This window comes from Littorina saxatilis, linkage group LG1 (assembly GCF_037325665.1).
Source record: "Littorina saxatilis isolate snail1 linkage group LG1, US_GU_Lsax_2.0, whole genome shotgun sequence".
Lineage (NCBI taxonomy): Eukaryota > Metazoa > Mollusca > Gastropoda > Littorinimorpha > Littorinidae > Littorina > Littorina saxatilis.
In genome coordinates this window covers 48,081,085-48,102,203 of record NC_090245.1, presented here as the reverse complement: position 1 = coordinate 48,102,203, position 21,119 = coordinate 48,081,085, and the positions used below count along the sequence as shown (strand labels likewise).

At 40.4% G+C, this 21,119-nt stretch overlaps 1 protein-coding gene and 1 long non-coding RNA gene across 5 annotated transcripts in view; both read right to left on the bottom strand.

The window, feature by feature from the left end:
* The window catches only part of LOC138972050 (uncharacterized), a 34,154-nt gene extending 29,657 nt beyond the window's left edge, over nt 1-4,497 (bottom strand). The window contains exon 1 of one of the 3 annotated variants that reach the window (XM_070344898.1): nt 4,066-4,497. In XM_070344898.1, the coding sequence (XP_070200999.1) occupies nt 4,066-4,125 (60 nt within the window). In that variant the 5' untranslated portion in view covers nt 4,126-4,497. Of the gene's footprint in view, nt 1-2,597; nt 2,675-4,065 lie in introns of those variants that run through there. The other 2 variants (XM_070344906.1, XM_070344903.1) reach the window with 2 other exon arrangements.
* A 6,933-nt stretch (nt 4,498-11,430) lies between these two features.
* On the bottom strand, nt 11,431-20,487 carry LOC138972019 (uncharacterized). 2 transcript variants are annotated; one of them, XR_011457433.1, is made up of 7 exons: nt 20,015-20,487; nt 19,268-19,333; nt 18,716-18,796; nt 17,634-17,725; nt 16,889-16,974; nt 16,171-16,301; nt 11,431-12,842 (listed from the first exon to the last, which is right to left on the bottom strand). It is a non-coding gene; the product is annotated as an uncharacterized lncRNA (long non-coding RNA). The 2 variants fall into 2 exon arrangements; XR_011457434.1 differs by lacking the exon at nt 20,015-20,487 and adding an exon at nt 19,774-19,828.
* Nucleotides 20,488-21,119: the final 632 nt, after the last annotated feature.

The window sequence follows — 21,119 nt, the reverse complement described above, 5'->3', positions numbered from 1 at the left end:
CAACTTTGTAAGTGGCAATTTCCATGTTGCTGGTCAACTTGATCAGTAAGCTTAGCCTGTATTTCTGTAGACAGATCTGCAGCAGACGACAGATGGGACAGCCTTGTTTTGTTGAAACAGATTTAGCAATCAATGCCCTAAAAGCGATAGCAAATGAACAAAACTGTAAGCATACTGTTTTAGTTTAATTCTTATTTCGTCGCTCAGGATTTTGAATCAGGATTTTGTTGTCGGGATTGATCTAAGCGGTTGCCGATGAAGAGTACTAGAGTTGTGCGCCTTGAATCACTGTCTGTCTTTATCGCTCTCTCTCTCTCTCTCTCTGTTTAAAACTAGTTTTTCTTATTCTGGTGCGTTCCTTTGGAATTCACTACCTGTAAATATCAAGTCATGTCTGTCATTATCTTCTTTTAAAAGACAGCTCCGAAAGCACCTCTCTAACGACTAAGTCGGTGTACACTTTGTGCGAATGTGTGTGAGGATGTGTAAAAGAGAAAGTGTATAGTATGCTTCCATTAACAAGCACACTTTTGAATTTTTAATTTTTATTTTGTTATACCTTTCCCCATTGTTTTTTTATTTTATTATTGTTTTTTTTTTATAAATTCTTCATATTTGTTCTTTGTTTCTTGTGTGTATTATAGTAGGGACTAGCTGTAAGAAAGGACCATATGGACCTAATGCTATCATCCCTCGGTAATAAAGTTTTCGAGTTCGAGTTCGAGTTCGAGTTCGAGTTCTCACCGCTTCGGCCAACTCATAATCTTCACTCAGCACTTTTCACCCCAGCAGATGATGTGTATTCTTTGTTGTTTTCTTTATTTCTTCAATGTTAAAATGTATGTAGATCGTTAGCTAAACGTGAGTTAGACTTTTATACCGCAGAATATTTCAATCGTTTTGCTAAAGAAAGTAGTGTCCGAGTTAACGATAAATATGCCGATGACCTCTATAAATTATTCAATTGTACTCTGAGATTTTATTTGATAGCTGTTGCTTTTTGGGTCCAGCGGACCATATAGGCCAAATCAGGACCCCTACTCTGAGATCAAAGACAATGACCAATGACAGGTGAGATCGAGACTCGGTTGTGATGGATAAGTCCAGAATAATCACCTCCTCAGCTAACAGAGACAAAGAGGCAGGTAATGGGATAAGCCATGTTATTTGTTTGTCCATTGAGAGAAATGTTTAACTCAGGCTTAACAGAAAGGGTTCTCACACAAGACCAAACCTGTTAGCTTCTTGCGCCACCTGGGTATCCCACTGCCTGAATATATAGACATTTTCCAAAAGAAAAGCCGAGTGGTCTCATTTACACTGGAAAAGGCACTTGCACTTCCTTTTTGGTCTGTCAATCTAGTTGAGCGATACACGACTGTCCAAATAACCCATACCGGGTACTTCCATTACATCATTTTACTCATGTTTTAACAACATGTTAAATCCACATCCCCAACACAAGTCTACCCCCCCCCCCCCCCCCCGGGCCAACACACACACACTCACACACACACGCACACACACACACACACACACACACACACACACCGTGACACACACACCCACCGTGACACACACACACAGTGAAGTAGTATATATTTAACAGCTCGCTCGGACAATCCATTAAAGGCCGACTTAATGACAACAATGACATACAAAAATCACAAGAACAATGCTGCGGTGAGACTCTCCTCTTCAGTTGAGCCTGCCGGTGTTTTGGCTTTCGGTGGATACATTTCAGTGGCACGGGCCCGTTATATTATGCAATTTTTCTTTGCTTCTGCCCCCTGCCGGGCCCTTCGCCCGCTTCCCAACCCCCGGCCGCGGCCGTGGCACCAAGGACAGCAGACATCAAACTGACGGCATCCGTCAACAGCGACTATCTTCTAACCGTGTGCCTTCTTTCCACCTCAAAGTATTGTTCTATGCTCAGTGGCTGGCTAACGGATGACAGCCACTCCAATTCAACATTATATTGAAGGTTAGTCGGGGGGTGCTTTAAGCAACGATCAACTATTCAGTGACGGAACAGAGAGAGACTGCTGAGAGAGAGACAGAGTCTCAGAGAGAGAGAGCGAGCGAGAGACAGACAGACAGAGAGAAAAAGAAAGAGGAAGGGAGAGAGAGAGAGAGAGTGTTCGAATGTCTAGTGTAACAAAAAAGTATGCATCAAACCGGATTATGCTTCTGCTGCCCCATTCGCGACGGTAGACAACCCGGTGTACGATCATCTTGCATATATTCGACCGCCTCTCGCCTGCACGCTATAATAAATTATTCCAACCCCACAATAGCACTCCTTTGCATCAGGTATGACTCCTTTGTCACTAAGACTGCCGTACCTAAGCTGAAAACAAGCACATTTCTACCTTCAAAACCCACCGAGCAGCCATTTCCGGGGCTCCGTCGTCACGATTTCTGGCTTTAACATTTAAATACGGGAAAACGCAAATCCTTCTTCAACATATTTTGAAACAAAGTTAGTCATCGCAGAAGCAGTAGCTCACCTTTAATCCTGACAGAAATCAACAACTTTGCGTTAAAACGGGAAAATGAAGGCGGAATCGAGTGTTTACCACTGTTCACCAGCTTACCAGTTTATAGCCGGTTATCCTCCGTGAATACATCTCCTGACTGGATCACCGCGGAAACTATTGCAACACGCTTGTTTATTCAAATGAAAATCACGGTAAGGAACTTTTCCTCAGCAGGCGATGCAATTTTTCAGGGTTTGCTATGACACGTGTGTCAACTGATTCCGTTCATACACCGGATGTTTCAGTTCGTACGCAGGATGTTTCTGTTCATACAGCCTCATTTCCGGCACTTGCTTGGGGGAAAAACGTGGCAGTAAGTCGTGTTGGCTGCGCACTTTTGTGATATTGCACAAATTAGGTAGCTAATTGGTTGGGCGATAAGTACCAAGGTGCAAGTAAAACATTTCTTGTTTTTCTCGCTCTGTTATCAAATCTGTCCCCTGATTTGCACATGATAACCAAAACCATTGCCTGTTACGACATTTCGCTTGAAGAGAAGTTTATAGAAACTCGTGGCTTTTGTACAATCACTTGTCTTTTGAAAACATGCTGATTCCGTTTATACGCCATGATTCAGTTCGTACAAAATCACGTTTCCGTTCGTACCAAAAGCGTATCCGTTCGTACACATTCGTTTGATCACATACACACGCACGCACACACGCACATACACACACACACACACGTAGATGGGTTTTTTTTTTTTTTTTGGGGGGGGGGGGGGTAGGACACTGCTTGTCGAATCGTTGTACTAAAGGGTCTTGTGAAATAACAAAACACTGAACAGATTATTTGCTTTTCTCTGTGCCCCTATGCGTAATTTCTGTAAATCCCGGACCTTCAGTCTGGGTGGAATTCTCAGCAAACCGGGTGCTGGGCCCTTGTGCGTGCAGAAGCGTGAAATTTCTGAAGCCATATGAAAGATAGAATGGTTGTGTGTGTGTGTGTGGGGGGGGGGTGCATATTACTAAGCATCATTTGTTCTAGTTAAGTAGCTTAAACACTTCTTTTTTTTTCTTTTCTTTTTTTTACAAAACAATCCAATATGTCCCTTGTTCACACGCGTTGACACTGTTCCAGTAATACGTTCAACATGTTACGCTACAATTCACCTGCAAAATCCGTCGATAACATGATTGTGGTGTCGACACGAATCTATATCTATATACGGCTTGTGTGTGTCTGTCTGTCACTTCGCGATGCACGGCCAAAGTTCTCGATGGATCTGCTTCACATTTGGTGGGCATATTCAGGTAGACCCCGGACACAATCTGGTCGATGAAAATTTTCAATACGTGCTCTCAGCGCGCAGCGCTGAACCGATTTTGGTTTTTATGGTTTTTCTGTACATCCATTCCCAGTAACTCTTCCTTATCTTCTCCAGTGTTTTGCGCGTTTATCTCCCTTCCTTCGTGTGGCGTCAATCGCGTACCACTCACCCGGCCAAGTCGGCTCTACTTCTTCCCGGCGAAGCCGGGTATTCATCTAGTAAAACATATGTGAAACAGAAAGCGATACAACTCACCAAATAGCACTCACCTTCGATCGCTGTGACAACATTCGTAAACGTCAATGTGACACGCATGTAGACCACCCGAACATTTCAGTTACATCCAATACTTTGTCTAGGCTCAAATATCTCACAGACATGAAAACAGATCGCACCAGTCTTCTTTTATCCTCTACAATTCTTTTTTTTTTCACACACAAAAAATCCACCCACGAATTTCGGCGGGTCGTGCACTAAATATGTTTACAGGATGCACAGTTGAATGTTGTTGCACCGCAAAAGGCGCATTTACATCACGCTTTAATTGTGCCGGCGGTAGCAAGTTCGAACCAACTCTTTCATGGAATGGGCAAGTCTACTGACATGATCGAGACACTTATCCCGTTCTGACCGATTTCATCTCCGCGTTTTGAACGCACGACTGAAGCGAAACAAACCGTCCTTTGTCGTCGCACTGCATGTTGTGAGTGTGGCTGCATTCTGATGTATGCCATCCAAACTGGGCAAAATAATCTTTGCGATATTTTTCGCACCCCCAAGGGACAAATTATGCCCGTGTCAACCTTCTATGCCGTTAAAGGCATTAAACTTGGCTTCGTGACACACGTGTTGGATGAAATATTTCTCCTTACCTTTTTTACACCAATGAATGCACTTCTATACAAGATCTTTCAAAGTGTGATGTTACTTATTTGAAAGAAGTTGAACAGTTTCATTTATGGTGTAGAGAAAATTATCTTGATCTAAATATGACAAATATGCCAAAAAAAGTAATTGATTTTAGGAGAAAACCTAGTCTTATACCAAAATTATTTTTGGGGTGGTATTAGAGTGGAACGGGCGAGTGATTGTAAGTATCTTGGAACCGTGCTTGATAATAAACCGACATTTGAAAATCATGACACAGGAGTTATTAACAAGAAGTGTTAATGCAGAGTAACTGTATGCAAAAATTAAAGTGTTTGAATGTCAACACAAAGCCAAATAGTTTACAAATGTTTTATCGACGTTACAATCAGTTTTAACCTCTTTTATTACATTTAGTCAAGTTTTGACTACATGTTTTAACGTAGAGGGGGTAATCGAGACGAGGGTCGTGGTGTATGTGTGTGTGTGTGTGTGTGTGTGTGTGTGTGTGTGTGTGTGTGTGTGTGTGTGTGTGTAGAGCGATTCAGAGAAAACTACTGGACCGATCTTCATGAAACTTGACATGAGAGATCCTGAGTATGGTATCTCCAGACTTTTTTTTAAATTTTTTGGATAAATGTCTTTGATGACGTCATATCCGGCTTTTTGTGAAAGTTGAGGCGGTACTGTCACGCTCTCATTTTTCAACCAAATTGGTTGAAATTTTGGTCAAGTAATCTTTGACAAAGCCCGGACTTTTTATATTGCATTTCAGCTTGGAGGCTTAAAAATTAATTAATGAGTTTGCTCATTAAAGTTGTCATTAAAATCGATTTTTTGCAAACAGATTTAAAATTGATTGCATCGTATTCTTCATCACATTCTGAATCTAAAAATATATACATATGTCATGTTTACTCTTAAAATGTGATCACAATTAACGAAAATCGATTAATTAGTCTTACGATTAAAATTTAAGAAATCGATCCAAAAATGATTTCATCTTATTCTTTATCATTTCCTGATTCCAAAAACATATAGATATGATAGGTTGTATTCAAAACAAGCTCAGAAAGTTAACAAGAATACAGAAAAGCGCGCTTTCCTGCTTAGCACAATACGCTACCGCGCTATTCTGGCGTGTTAATTTCACTTCGTTTTGCACGTGGGAGGTGAGCGATTTCCTTCTCGCGGGGATTGACGAAGCTGTACTGTCTTGGTGAAAAAATACAGTGCGTTCAGTTTCATTCCGTGAGTTCGACAGCTTGACTAAATGTAGTAATTTCGCCTTACGCGACTTGTTTGCTGTTATGAAGGTCTGAACGTGAAGAGTAAGAATGTGTGCGTATATTCGTGCTTACGTGCGTGCGTGCGGGCGTGTGAGTGTGTGTGTGTGTGTGTGTTATAGTTGCTTATATTGATGTTGTTGTGTGTTCACGGCCAACCACAATGTAATTTCTCATTTTAAAATAAAGTAGTATTGTATTGTATTGTATTGTATTGTATTGTATTGTATTGCAATATCTGTGTGTGTGTGTTTGTGTGTGTGTGTGTGTGTGTGTGTGCGTGCGGGCGTGTGAGTGTGTGTGTGTGTGTGTTGCTTATATTGATGTATTTTGATGTTGTTGTGTGTTCACGGCCAACCACAATGTAATTTCTCATTTTGAAATAAAGTAGTATTGTATTGTATTGTATCGTATTGTATTGAATTGAATTGAATTTAGTTGTATTGTATCGATAAATCAGCGTCCTGTAGGGCAACACCTCCATCTTACCATGTCTCTTACTGCCAACCATTTTCAGGAGATAAATATTGTGTTTATGTATACTATTTATCGCTATATCCTGAATCAATTTTGCTTATATATGCATGTATGCATGTTACTCACCCAACTTTGTTTGAGGACTTCTTACAACGAAGTGTTTATTTACACTTAAGAAAATGAAGACATTCAGGTTTGAGAAAAAACGTTGAAAACAAGAAATTCCTCCGAGGTAGGAAAAACACCCCCGTCCTTAGCATTGTCACTGCCACCAACTGAGCAGGCACTGCTAACAAGTGTGGTTATTTCCCTTTGACCATTAATATGTCCCTCTATAAGTCCTTGTAGAATCTTAATCCACCAATAACTCCCTAACCGTGTGTTTGACTGGTCCCAATTTTTTGTAAGGACCGTCTCAGGAATGTATAGAACCTGTTCACCAAGTTTGGTGACGATCGGTCCGTTCATTCTTGAGATCTATATGCGAACACAAACAAACAAACAAACAAACACATCGAGCGAAACCTATACACACCCCTATACCGGGGGTGTAATAAAAGGGACACAAAGCCCAAAGAGGGCCCCAAAGGGTTTAAAATCGTGATCGTGATTGGCGTTTTTTTACCTTTCTGTGACCGTGATTGGCGAAATGTCCATCTCTGTGATCGTGATAGGACTTTGCCCGTGATCCGTGATGACAAAAAAAAATCAAGTCTCGTGATCGTGATCTTCATTTGTTTTCGTGATCGTGATGGGCATTATTGCAAAGCATTTTATTTTCAACGTACATTTTTCACAGCTGTATCACTCTATGATCCTCTATTCGTCAAGGTGTTTGTGATCGTGAAAACAAAAATCAAGGTAACTGTGATCGTGAAAGCTAAAATTTCCCTTCCCGTGATCGTGATGATACCCTCCCCAAACGGCAAGGCACTACCAATAACTTTTTGGTAAGCATGACAAATTGTCATCTCTCTTTCATTTGTATGTACAGTGTGTCTCCCCAAGTGCTTTGCTTACTGTCAGCAGTGAGTTGTTATTTCCCCCGACTGGAACACTATCACTTTATTGATTTCGAAGGCTGCACTCTAGCCGTTCGAGCTTTTTCTCTAAAAACCGGTCCTATTCTTAAATCTGGAACAGCCATAGAGAGCGTGACTGGTCTGTTTGGAACTAGTTGTCACACACCGTAGGTACTCAGGAATCATCCCGGTGCACGGTGTTTGATAACAACCAGATTTAGATATCGGTCTGCTCACTCGTCCATGACGAGACTGTTTGTCTAGCCGTTATTGCACAAAACGATTCCTGTGTGACCATTCTTTACGTCATCGCCTCAAGTACAAAGTCCTAAGCAGATCGAGTACAGTTCCAACCATCTGCCACCTCAGTGAATCAGTTTTGGCCATTTCTGACTTGTTTAGCAAGTGACAAAAGTTACTGACCAAAGCGTGCACTTTGCAACAGTGACCATCTTCGGAAAACTGCGCTGTACACACGTCACGTTTAACACGTGAAGATCGTGAATATGCACTCAAGGAAAGCCAGATATACATGCTTTGGATACCATTGATAAAGCTCATTTACTGAACAAAGATACACAATGTTTTGTTTTAAATAAAAGGTTGCTTAACTTTGGAGCTTGAGTTTATCATGCTCTCCCGTTTGCCAGCTGTGAAGCGGTGTCAGTGTGTCAAGTGTTCGATAAACTGAAGCGGAAAGGTAAAGCAGGTACTTGAATAAAAAACGCTCGCGCTGGACCCGAGTACTCTTCAGACATTCACACACACACACACACACACACACACACACACACACACACACACACACTCTCTCTCCCTCACTCCCTCCCTCAGTCTCTCTCTTTCTTTCTTTCTTACACACACACACACACACACACACACACACACACACACACGAGTACAGACTCGTGCACGCACACACACACACACACAACGAAACACACACACACACACACACACACAAATAGTAACACTAACACATGTGCACAAAATGAACACACACACACACACACACCGCGCGAGAGAAAAAGACTACAGGGAGGCATTGACGTCAAAGACTTTCGACCGTGACGTAATTACGTCACTATTCTTGGTTTACGGTACCATTCGGCGGCTTTGCTACGAGTATGCCATAGTCTTGGTTGGCCGAGACCTTGCACCGTTCCATCAGACTGCCTGGCTGGCTGTTGCACCGCGAATTCCTCCCACCGCCAAGTCGTTTTTTTGTGGTTTATTTCGCATTTAGGTCCCAGGTAACATTATGAAGTTTTAATACGATCAATCGGACCTATTATCAAGTTAGTGTATCAACTTTTGAACGAGCTGCGCCCAGTAGTTTCCCAGCAATAAGCTGTTAAGTCGAGACACACACAGACAATTAAAGTCTGCTGGACCCTAGTATTAGCGTAGGGGATAAAAGTTCCGGCTAATGTCGGGACGAAATTAAGCGGTTTGCTTGATGAGTTTGCTGTTTCATTCCCACCCTAAACGATGAAGAAAACTGCTATCAAATTAGCTTAGGCTGACCTTTTAGACAAACTACTTTAACATATGCAGTATGTGCCGCTCAATTACTATTATTCAGCAATGTCACAACTCAGGAATCCTATTGTTTCCCAGCCCTCCGACCGTCCCCTTCGTTCTGCTGCTGACCCACTCCGCCTTCACATCCCTCGCTCGAAAACTCGCATCTGCTGGTCAGCGTGCATTCCCCTCTGCGGGCCCCTTCGTCTGGAACTCCCTACCGCTTGAGCTTCGCCAGAGCCCCTCTCTTGACGCGTTCAAGAGTAGGTTGAAGACTCAGTTCTTCCCGTAGCTGGCTGCGACTTTCATGTTCGACGTGATGTGTTGTGCCCCAAAAGACATTCCTGTGCTGTGCTCTGTGAGAGGTGTTTTCTTTGTGTTTAATATTATTGTGTTTGGACCTAGCTATTGATGTGTACATTGTTGTTAAACAGTTGTTTGTTGTATGTTTATCAGGGTTTGCTAGTGTGTGATAGGGTTCGTGTCCGTCTGTAGATGTTAGTTTCTTTGTTAGTTCTGCCGTGTTGACAACTCTTCGACAAGCGCTTAGAACTGTACCCACGGAATACGCGCTATATAAGCTTCATATTGATTGATTGATTGATTGATAAGGCCACTCTTGGTTTTGCTTATCTCTAGTTTGAAACCAAAATGTCAAACTGTAAAAGCACAGTTTTCCCTCCGCTGCATATCTTAACGAACGCATTGTACCGTTTATTTAAAATTGTTTTCTGACTTGTTTTGTTTTTCTTTGCAGTTTCCCGATCAACCATTCTGTTGTTGTTGTTGTTGTTGTTGTTGTTGTTGTTGTTGTTGTTGTTGTTATAGATATATTGCCAGACGATATGATCAGTGCGTAAATCCTTATCACCGAAACAAACCATTTAATAGGCAAACTTCTCGTTGGAGAACTGAGTTAGCCTATATAAGCAATCATTTTTACATTTAGTCAAGTTTTAACACATTTTTCCTTCCTCAACTCTTTAATGTGGAATGAACTTCCTGGCAATATAAAACAAACAAGTTCTAATGGGAATTTTCAATGGTTTTTGCTTCGAGATGACCCTGTAATTCCCCCGTCTTGTTATTTTAAAAATCAAACAGCTGAAATTATACACTGCTAATTAAAGGCACAGTGCAGCTCACAGCCTTCGTTTTGCGTTTTCGTTGCAGCTGAGTGCATTTACAGTTCAAAAATCCACCTATGGTAGTAAAACAAACCCAAAACTACCCAACGACGACATCTGTGAAGCTCGACAGTTTCTTGTTCACGCGAGTGCATAAATTAACCTAGTTATTACGTGGTGTACGCACAGATTCGTGACGTAAGCGTCGTCTGCTTTGATCATTGATGCCAAGATACACGATCAGATTCGCCAGTACGTTTGAGACGGACCGCCCGAAACTGACCACAAACCGACCGTGTAGCATGCGAACCGTACGTCTCACAAGCTTGATAGCACCCGTCTCGGCCCATCCGTTTGAAATACAGCAGGATCTATTCCGAACGGATCGCAAGGAACTTCCAGTTCCAGCCCCTGAGCGCACTTCAGTCGACACCCACTTTACAAATCATCAAATGGCGGTCAGTTCAGCATCAAAACTTGCCGATTCGGAACCGAAATATTTCATCAACCTGAATCTTGGCGAGGAGTTGGAATCTATGGAACCATGGAAGTAAAAACTACACAAACCAGCAACATCGGGACCTGTTCCTACTGTCCATGCAGCAGACGTGGGGTGAAATGAAAGGTAAGCGTCTGGATCTAGATTTGTTTGCATTCATGTATTGTAAGGTCTGTATCAAAGATGGTTTGTCTGTCTCTGTCTCTATGCTTTCCTTGCTGTACGCTTTTGTCTTGAAGGCAAGTATGTAGATCTACATTTCTCTCCTGTTCCTGTCTCAAATCTGCCTTAGCCGAACTCTAGTTCTACGTTCAAAACATGTATCTACCTCTTGGCACATTGCCTCTTTTAGTTTTACAGTGTAAAATTATCTGACAACTTCTATCATACTGTAATCAATGTGTCATCTGTTTGGGAAAATGCTGTCAGTTTCAGAGTCTAGTGATGTGTTGATTAGAAATGATAGAGAAAAACAAAACGCAGCAGCAACGATCATTTTTCATGACTGTAGCATTCAGTCATCTTTATGCTCTTGGTTTAAATCAAATTTAGCTTAGTCACGAACACAAAGCAAATAGTGGCTGACTCAGTCACTGGGGTATTCGCATAAGAAGGCTCTCTTGCCTTGAAATTACCAAACAATAACACACACACGCACTCATTGCCAACCAAAAAAACCGCACACGCACACACACTGTGACCCGCACATGCATACTGTGAGACACACACACGCACATACCGTCACACACACACACACACACACACAGCCATACGCATGCACAGAGAAAGAGGGAGAGAGATGACAAATGAAATACTAATTTTGCTTTGCTGCTTTTATTTCCTCCAGTTAATGCCATCAAGACAAACAACAATCCTTCGTAATAAGGGACTTGACAGGGACAGATGACATCTACACTCCAAAGTGAAAGTACTTGCAAGAGCATTTAATTCTTCTGCCTGTCAGTGTCATCAAGAAACAACCTTCAGCCACAAATCGGGTAAGCTTGACACCAGCCTGTATGCTGTTGCTTCAAAAACCTGTTCAATTTACAGATCTAACAATAAAAATAGATCAATATTGGTGGGAGTGGAGATTGATGTATGCTTTGGCCTTGGGTGTGTGTGTTGGGGGGGGGGGGGGGAGGTATGATACATATACCAGACATTTAAAATCAAGTGAGCTTACTGTACACCATGTAAACAAGGTATGTGTAAAACCTTTTCAGTCCATCATCATTCCGTCTGGAGCTGTGGTTTGAACCATGTGTTCCGTTTGTACCATTGTGACCAGGTGGGCATCGCCACCCATTAGGCATAATGCAATCACACTCACTCGATCACTTGGTTGTGGGGAAAAAACTCATTACCAACAACCACATGAACAGTTGCATTGTGCAAGTCTGGAAGATATCTGGCAGGGGGAATGTTCAGTGTATTTTGATTTATTAGGTGTGAATGTTGAACGTTTGTATCACTGTTCCTTAAATTCACATCCATGTCAAACATCACACAAAGATAATGAGCGTCAATGATGGCAAGAAAAATAGCGGAATAAAAAAGCAAATAGACTTTAGAAATATAATATTACATAATTAATAAGAAAAGAGATGTATAGTATTCTTTTTATATAAGGCCAAAAAAAAATAGGTGTGGTTACGGTAACATAACCCAAAAAAATAGGGTAGGTAGGTAGGCAATCACTTTTTTTTTTTTTAACTTTTTTTTCTAATGTGTACAAATTAAACCTACTTGACAGGGAAATAAGTGTGCGACTCGGGCGCTTTCGCTTTCACTGCGTTTTTTGCACTCGTTTTTGTTTTTTTGTTTTTTTGTTTTTTTGACAAATGTAATAAAAGGTTATAGGATCGGCCCCTAAAATTAGGGTAGGTCGGGCTACCGTAACCACACCTATTTTTTTTTTTTAGGCCTAAATTTGAAATGGGCTGTGTGACTGTTTACTGTGCTTTCTTTTTTTTCTTTATTCTATTTTTTTTTTAAAGATACATTCAACACAGTCTTTTGTGTTTGATGTTATTGTAATACTATATATATATATATGAAAGTAACAGAAGTAAAAACATGTTAAAAAAACAAAACAAACACAAATTTGATCAACTGTTCTTGAAGCTCAAAGTGTCACGGGTCGTCTCGTCTATGACACACACGCAGTTAGGAAACAGCCACAAGTCTTCTGTAATGACTTCCACTTCGGCCTGTGTGTGTGAAGCACCTGCAAAACACACACACACACACACACACACACACACACACACACACAGACAAGTTTATTTGCATGTTTACATTGTTTTTGAAATCGTTTAAACATGTTCCTCTATGTATGTTTCAGGATGACACATTTGACAACAAAAAAGATAAGTTCTCAAGGTTGATCTGGATTACCTGCACAACGACCATGAAAACAAAAAAGGGGGGCGGGGGGGGGGGGGGGGGGGGGGGGGGGGGGGCACGGAGCCTCTGGGCCCTTCCCAACACGACCCTGAACAACCTTAACCAAGAACCAGTTTTGGATGACGACCCTATACTAGGCGGATCACCCGAATTTGGGCCATCGGCTGCTGATGTCAACACATCTTCAGAGAAGGTTCAAGACCCAAAACGTGTGTGGCAACAAAGGACACAAATACAAAGAAAAGGTTGGAAAACCAAGAGGCTGTGTGCTGAGGAATATTAGCTCTGTGCTGCAAAAGAGATTAAAGGCACATTCCTTCTCGTGAAAACAGTTCTATCCTTGGCACAAAGCTTTAATTGACGGTGGGGTTTTGAAGACGACCCATTTGGAAATTAGACAAACACAGAAAATAACAGTCACCTCCCTTGTATTTCAAATTTTTACATGTAGCTTATGATTTTATCATTACAGGTGGTATATTCTCAAATAATTGTTTAACCATAGCTTGAACCAAATGAGAAACAAGTTTAAAGTCAGTCTGCTTCAATTGAACACCTTAAAAGGGCTAACTGCTCAGGTTAAAAAAGAAGAAGGTTTGGACAAAAACAGAAACCACCAGAGTTATATCCCTTGCTAATGCCATACACAGTCTTCTGATGCTGCTTTTCAATTCATTTCAGGAGTTATATTTAAAAATGATTATTGAATCATAGCTTCAATTAAAAGAGAAATATGTTTTATTTAATTTTAAGTCTGTTTCACTTGCTAACTTTCTAAAGGGCTCAATGCATCAGAAGCTAAATACCGCTGGTTTATAGATCAGGAATGCAAGTTTTCTGTTCCACAGCACTGAAGGTTTGTGAATCCCTGCAATAGGAGAATATAAAGATGTGGGTGAGCCGAGTTTACAAATAGCAACTATGATGCCACATTCCCCTGGATGACATGACATGACATTGCTGCCCCCTGTTAGTCACTCTGACATGGTGAAAGGTGGCTGACCTGGCACAACTACATCTCACATGAACCCAGTGTAAACAACAGCTGCCAGAGATTAACAAAAAAAAGGTATAAAAAAAAAGTTGCCAAATTCTTCCTGGGAATCCGTCTCCGAGGGAAGAAATCCCACCCCTGGCATTGCCTTCAAACTTTCGGATGTTTGTGCTAACACATGTCGTAAAGTGCATACTGAGTTTCAAGTTTTTTTGAGACATTTAATAGGTCTGCTGTTATTTGTCATGTCAGAAACAAATTAAATTGACGGTAGGTTTTTGCTGACTCATCGAAAAAAATGATTTGTTGAAATCTTCAAAAACAATGACAGATGCGCCACATACTCACATTTCACGTACATATTTTATCAGACATGGGTGGTATGAGGATTTCAACGCGAAAGTACTTTTTAAGAAGTTGACTCATTCCGAGCGCTGAGCGCAAATGTCGGCCTACGCCTAGCAAAGCTCACTGCCGACACACTTAACTGATCAATGGCTCTTGAAAAAGCATTTTTCAAGAATTTGTGTGTGCGTTTAAACAAGTGCGCTGTAAACAGCCAATGTTAAAACTGTTTTCAATTTAAAGGTAAATTGAAGGTTTCATTTTTCTAAATGCATGCTAATTTTAATTTGTTTCTGTTCAATCGGACTGGGTACCTCTTTATTATCAAAATTCTTTCTGGTATGTCGCATAACATCAATCAATCAATCAATGAGGCTTATATCGCGCATATTCCGTGGGTACAGTTCTAGGCGCTCTGCAGTGATGCCGTGTGAGATGAAATTTTATACGGCCAGTAGATTGCAGCAATGTCGGCGCATATTTACCTTTCACGGCCTTATTCCAAGTCACACGGGTATGGTAGACAATTATTAACTGTGCCTAAGCAATTTTGCCAGGAAAGACCCTTTTGTCAATCGTGGGATCTTTAACGTGCACACCCAATGTAGTATACACAGGGGGTGGTTCGGACACCGAAGAGAGTCTGCACACAAAGTTGACTCTGTGAAATAAATTTCCGCCGAACCTGGGATCGAACTCGCGCTGACAGCGGCCAACTGAATACAAATCCAGCGCGCTACCAACTGAGCTATATCCCCGCCCCTAACAGCAGAACTAATATCTCTAATGACTTGGTATTTCGTGTGTAGTTTACGACATGTGTTTGCACAAATCCCCGTATTCGTAAGTTTGAAGGCAATGCTTTGCGAGTTACTCAAATGTACCATTTTTTTGTCTCATTACCCGCTAAAACGGCTTCAAAAACTGCCTTTTATGCCTGCCGAGAGGATTGACGCCTACACCGCTCAGCATGCCATAGCGTCCTTGTTAGACAAGATATGTGAACAACACTGACTGATTTGGATGCAGATTTGATTGTACTGTCTAAGGACATGCTAAACATGTTTCGATTTAGTTCTGATTTTTTAGATTTTTTGATCGCGGGAACCTTGATTTTGCGAATTCGATTTTGGGATGTGTCTGTGTTGTAGGTTCCACTGTATTGACACTACCTCATGTAAACTCAATCTGTTTTGTGAACAAGGTATGGGAATTAATTAACTTTTCAGTGATATATTTGGTTTTACAATCAACAGCCTCATCAGAAAGATCTCGTCGCGATATAACCTTCGTGGTTGAAAACGACGTTAAACACCAAATAAAGAAAGAAAGAAAGATCAGAAAGATCTGACCTCAAACGCATCTGTGTAGTTTTTCTTATGACGAGTAGTGTATACGTTTCAAAAACAGAAAAGTAGAAATGTGGGGTTCTTATCTGATATGAAATAAGAAAGCATGTATTGCACAGGTTGACACCGCAAAATGCAACCCACAAAAATGCTAATTACTGATACAGCCTTCCGCCGAATTACTTCATATTTGGTTTACATCAATTTCAGCTTATGCAAGGCCTGTCCACAAAGTGGCAAATCTGTAGGTGTGATTTTTTTGCAACAGATATTTTATATTTTATATTTCTTTCTTTATTCTTATCATAATTGCATATTGCATTCAATTAAGTGAAGTGCATTCTTTAGTTTCAGTCACACTGAGACAGCAATTTTGTCATAACATCTTTTGACCATGGGATAAAGTTCTACACAAGTGAATTCTGAGAACTTTAAAAAGGCAAAATCTTTAAACCAAGTACCTCTCAGGCTCTGCGGCTGATATGTCTCATACTCCAGGAGTAGATGGATGCACCTTTAGTCCATAAGCAAATGCACCAGGTGTTGATGTTGTCATACCAGAAGTCCCAGGTATATAGGCTGACCACCGTGGCTAAAAATTATTCAGGTCAATCATTTTTAGATCGTTAAGTACACTGAACCTAAAATAACACTGACAGACAGTACATGTACATAATAGATCCAAGGTACATACAAATTAGGAAAGAAGTCGTACAATGTCATTGAGAATATCACTGAGTCTGATAATGAAATTAATTCAGCATTAATTTGCTCCACCTGTACTAACTTATCATAGTTATGAAACAAGTATACAGGCAACAAGTATTATTGTGTTTAAGGCAAGATTATATTCATAAAGTAACAAACAGCATACAGATTGTATCGAGAAAACAAAGAAACTTCACAATCAACGTTTTCCCCATAAACCTGTTTTGGAATCGATCAATCTTCAATTGCACAATAAGATGGATTGCAACTGTCTTTTTTTCATCGTTTACAGATCATATAAACTATCAACTGACTGACCTATTACTTTGTTTGGCTTTTTCATAAATAATAAATACACTTCATGTATAACAAATTGCATGCATTCCTGATTTTGTGTGTGGATGTGAGACCATGCATGGGGATTTTTATTCTGTGTGTACTATTAACTGCTGGATATACACATACAACTACCTGCTTATAGAAGTTAGATCAAGAGAAGAAGCACCACCTGCCTGTGTTCTGCTTGGCACAGTTGCAGTATGAACGTAGCCTCAATGCTGATTCACAAAATGTAAAACATAAATAAAATGAGCAATTAAAAAAAATGTACAATACTTTCAAAAACACAATGCATATATTATTATTATGTCCAATAAAATAATCATTTAAAAACCTCATGAAAACACAACCAACACCCACAGGGCCTAACAGACAGAGCCACAAACACCAAGGGCACACACACACACACATGTACAGTGTACACATGCACACACAGGTACACACGCATGTATGTATGGGTGCATGGTCCGAGGGGCATTAAGCCTGACCAATACAAAAAAATTGACAAACTTTGGCCGATTTAGGCGAATACTCTTTGGACATTTGGCCGATAGGGACATGAAAGTTTCGAATAAAGTAAAAATAAATCGGCGATTGGCAGATGGGCCGACCCAAACGACATCCCTTCTGTGATAATACACTGTTATAGACTGTGTATTTTAACACCATAATATTCCAAAGGGAGTAGAAAAAAAGTACAGTGATACCTGCGGTGAAAGGACAAAAATGTACCTGCAATGCAGGGGGCCTGTCATAACAGGTATAATCTGGTAGAGATAATAGAAAAAGGACAATATTAGGTGTCCTTTGAAGGGAGGTGTCCTCTCATCGCAGGGGCCAACCATCACAGGTAACACCAGAATAACAAATCTCTTACAGAATCGCTGTCAATGTGATGTTGGGATCATAATCAGGATCATCTAGTCCTCCTGATCCTCTCCAGACTCAACTGTAACTTCAATTGTGAGGCTAACCAAAGAAAAACAATATCAGTTAAAATTACACAAGCTATTAGGGCTCTAAAAACAAAAAAATAAGGTGCGTGAAGCAATATAAAACATTTAGTCAGTCGTTACCAAACTAAAAGATCAACATGACAAACCATGAGTCATTGCTGAGACTACATTTAAATAGTCTCGGGTAACCATCCCCAAAGACTGAGATGGGTCAAGCCTGCAGTCTCCGCAAAGCATGCGACCATAGCACCTGTACACCTCACTTTCGCTCGCAGTTCAATATGTGAAAAAAAACCAGCTCCTGTCAATCTGGTACAGCACAGCAAACCATGTGGTATTCTCTATGTGTTTTAAAACTAACATGCACTCACTTGCTTTAGGTAGTACAAATTGTGTAAAGCCATGGGAAACATATGTTATCAACTCTTAGTCTTAGATCCACTACACTTTTCAATTAGTACTACCATTAGTGTAGCTGTCTTGAGCTGCTACCCATAACAATTAAATGCTGAAAGCTAATGATTGAGGGAAAACTAAGATAATTAAGTAAGATTAATGAATGGGTACGTACATGTGTCACAAAGAGCCCCTATACCTACAATAGTCAAAGCAGTTTCTGAACATTCCAATAATGACCTGAAAGATAATTACACAATGCACAATTTATTGCTTATTGGAATCTGCAGAATTAACCAGTTCCTGACAGAAAAACTTATTTGAAGAATTTATCATTCACTCAATGAGAATGAGATAGTTTTGGCCAAGCAGTATCGACACACAGAGTTCAAGAAAATAGAAAAGGAATATATTTGTTCTGATCAATCATAAATGAAACAAATCCCAATACCCATTTGTAACCATAAAAGGATTTTATCATACACAGAAATTTGCAGTATTCACATTAATCAACTTTATTTTATAAATATTGTTTTAATACGTATACAACAAACAGCATGTGTTTTGAACACACCCACACAATATTTATCAAAGAAAAACAACTCACTCTAGTGGGTCAATGAAAGACTGAGATAGCTCTTTCTGCTTCACAGTCCTGCCAGCTCTTGATCCATGAAACTTCTTGTCGCTGAAAGCAGCATATAATGTTAACTAATCAACAGTTCTCTCCTGCAAATTCAACTACAATACCACTAGGCTATACTTTAACTCTAGTCTAAGTGAAACCATTTCTCAGAATATTTGTTATTTCACGCAGCTTTCTTCATTACTTTCTGATGATCTAGACACAGATAGTGACACATATTTTCAAACATGGAAAAATACAAAATATGAATTATGTAACAAGCAAGCTCACCCTCTTCTCAGAACATCCTGGTCACCATCATCATTTCAATGCTTGTTAATCTACAACTGCCACAACGTCCTACCAAAAAAAGACATGATGTATACGTGATATATGTTAGGCGTGAGGCATGATATTGTATGGCCCAGCAGCCTGAGCTTAATTGTTATCGTTTACAAATCACTGTTATTTAGTATCAACTAACTGTTTGGCTTTTACTATTTATTTTATTGATAATTTAAAACATACAACTACCTGCTGAGATCAAAAGAAGTACCGCCTGCCTGTGTTCTGCTTGGCATTGTTGCTGTAGCCTCAATGCTGATTCACAAAATAAGAAAAATTAAGTAAATGTCCTATAAATAAATAATGTTCAAGACTCATGAAAAACACAAGCCACAACCACAGGGATACACAGACATGGCCACATACACACACACACACATTCACACAGGGGCACACACACACACACACGAGGGCACATAGAACACAGGGGCACACACACACACACACACAAATTACACAGTGTAGAGCAGAAATCGCACAATGCGCCGATCTATGTTTTGTAATATTTCATTTGCATAGTTCTATAAATAGTATCATAACAGACGCAAATAGCCGCAGAAAGAAACGGTTCGCTTATCCGAAATAAATCGTCAAACACCTCGTGCATACATTTTCCTTTTTACAGGTTATAAATTGGGAATCCCAACACCACAAGCAATGATGACTAAACGACACTAAACAAGACAGCAGCTTACGCAAGTTCCCAGTAATCAAAGCAAACGCCGAACGCAAAGTATCGACAGTTTGTCAGGGCAACGGGCACTTACTTTTACTGACTCACGGTGATACATTTCTGCTCCACAACAAATCCCTCCCACCCTAATTCAGTAATTCTTTGGTCAATTTACTTTTCACAAACAAGTCCAATATACACTTCCATCACATAACATAAATAGCATCCTAAACATCTCATGAAATGCATGAAAAAATACCCACTTGTTCAGCAGGTGACGAGCAAACTGCGGATTGGTGATGAATCCAAATTAATTCTTCACTTCGTTCCAACGCGCAAGCTCCTCACCGATATACACGCGCGACGTGTCATAGTTACGTGCACGAGTGCGTTTTCGTTTCTTCTTGGTTGAATCCGGTACAGTCGGCCGGGGACCCTTGCGTTTTGTTCTTTTCTTATCACCCTGGTTCGATACGACTGAATGAGCCTCCATTTTTTCCTACAAGCTCATCAATTATGTGTGACCTAGTTTGCTTGTGACGTGTCATTCTATGTGATCCTCAAGATGATGCAGATCTAAAAATAATTAAGAAATAGGCCAAGGACCGGCGGGTCCGAGTTAAAAATTAATTCGTAAAAAAATTGAAGTTCTTGACTCCTTGGATGGAAGTCAATGAAACTTGGTATTTATTCAAAGGAATAGATGCCTGAGGTATGACTAAAAGCCCCAGGGGCTCAGTGCACCTGGATTTGACAAGTCCAGTATCTTTAAGATTGTAATTCAATCGAGTTTGCGCTTTAATGAAACAGATCCTGTGATTGGTCAGAATGCCCCAACTCATTAAAAATTACAGGTCACTAATTGTCGATAGTCACTCGCTAAAAATTCCATTAAAACAACCTGCTGGCAGAGGCGCATTGATACAGCCTCAACTAGTCTCGGTTAGCTTTGAGGGTCATTTTACAAGTAGGAAATATGAAGTACCAACGAAATACCGAGACCATAAGGTATGCGGAAGTGATGACGTCGGATACGTGACGTAAGTTGATGCATGAATTCTTTCGGACTACGTCAATTCCAAAGATCGCTTTTGTGATGAAAATAAATTGTTTTGAGTTTGCTGTCCAGAAACCCGTCAAAAAAGGAGGGAAAATGTATGTGAAAGAAAACAAAACAGGAGGAGAGTGATACGATAGGAATACAGATACATATTTCTTGGGACTTGACCCTTGCAGGTAGGTGGACTGAAAGTAGTGTGTGAACAGAACAGAACCAATTCTGTCTGTTTACCATCGCATGAAAGCAGGAAAGAGATCGTCGTCAGATTGAATTACAATAACATTAATAACTTCTCGGTCTTCATCGTG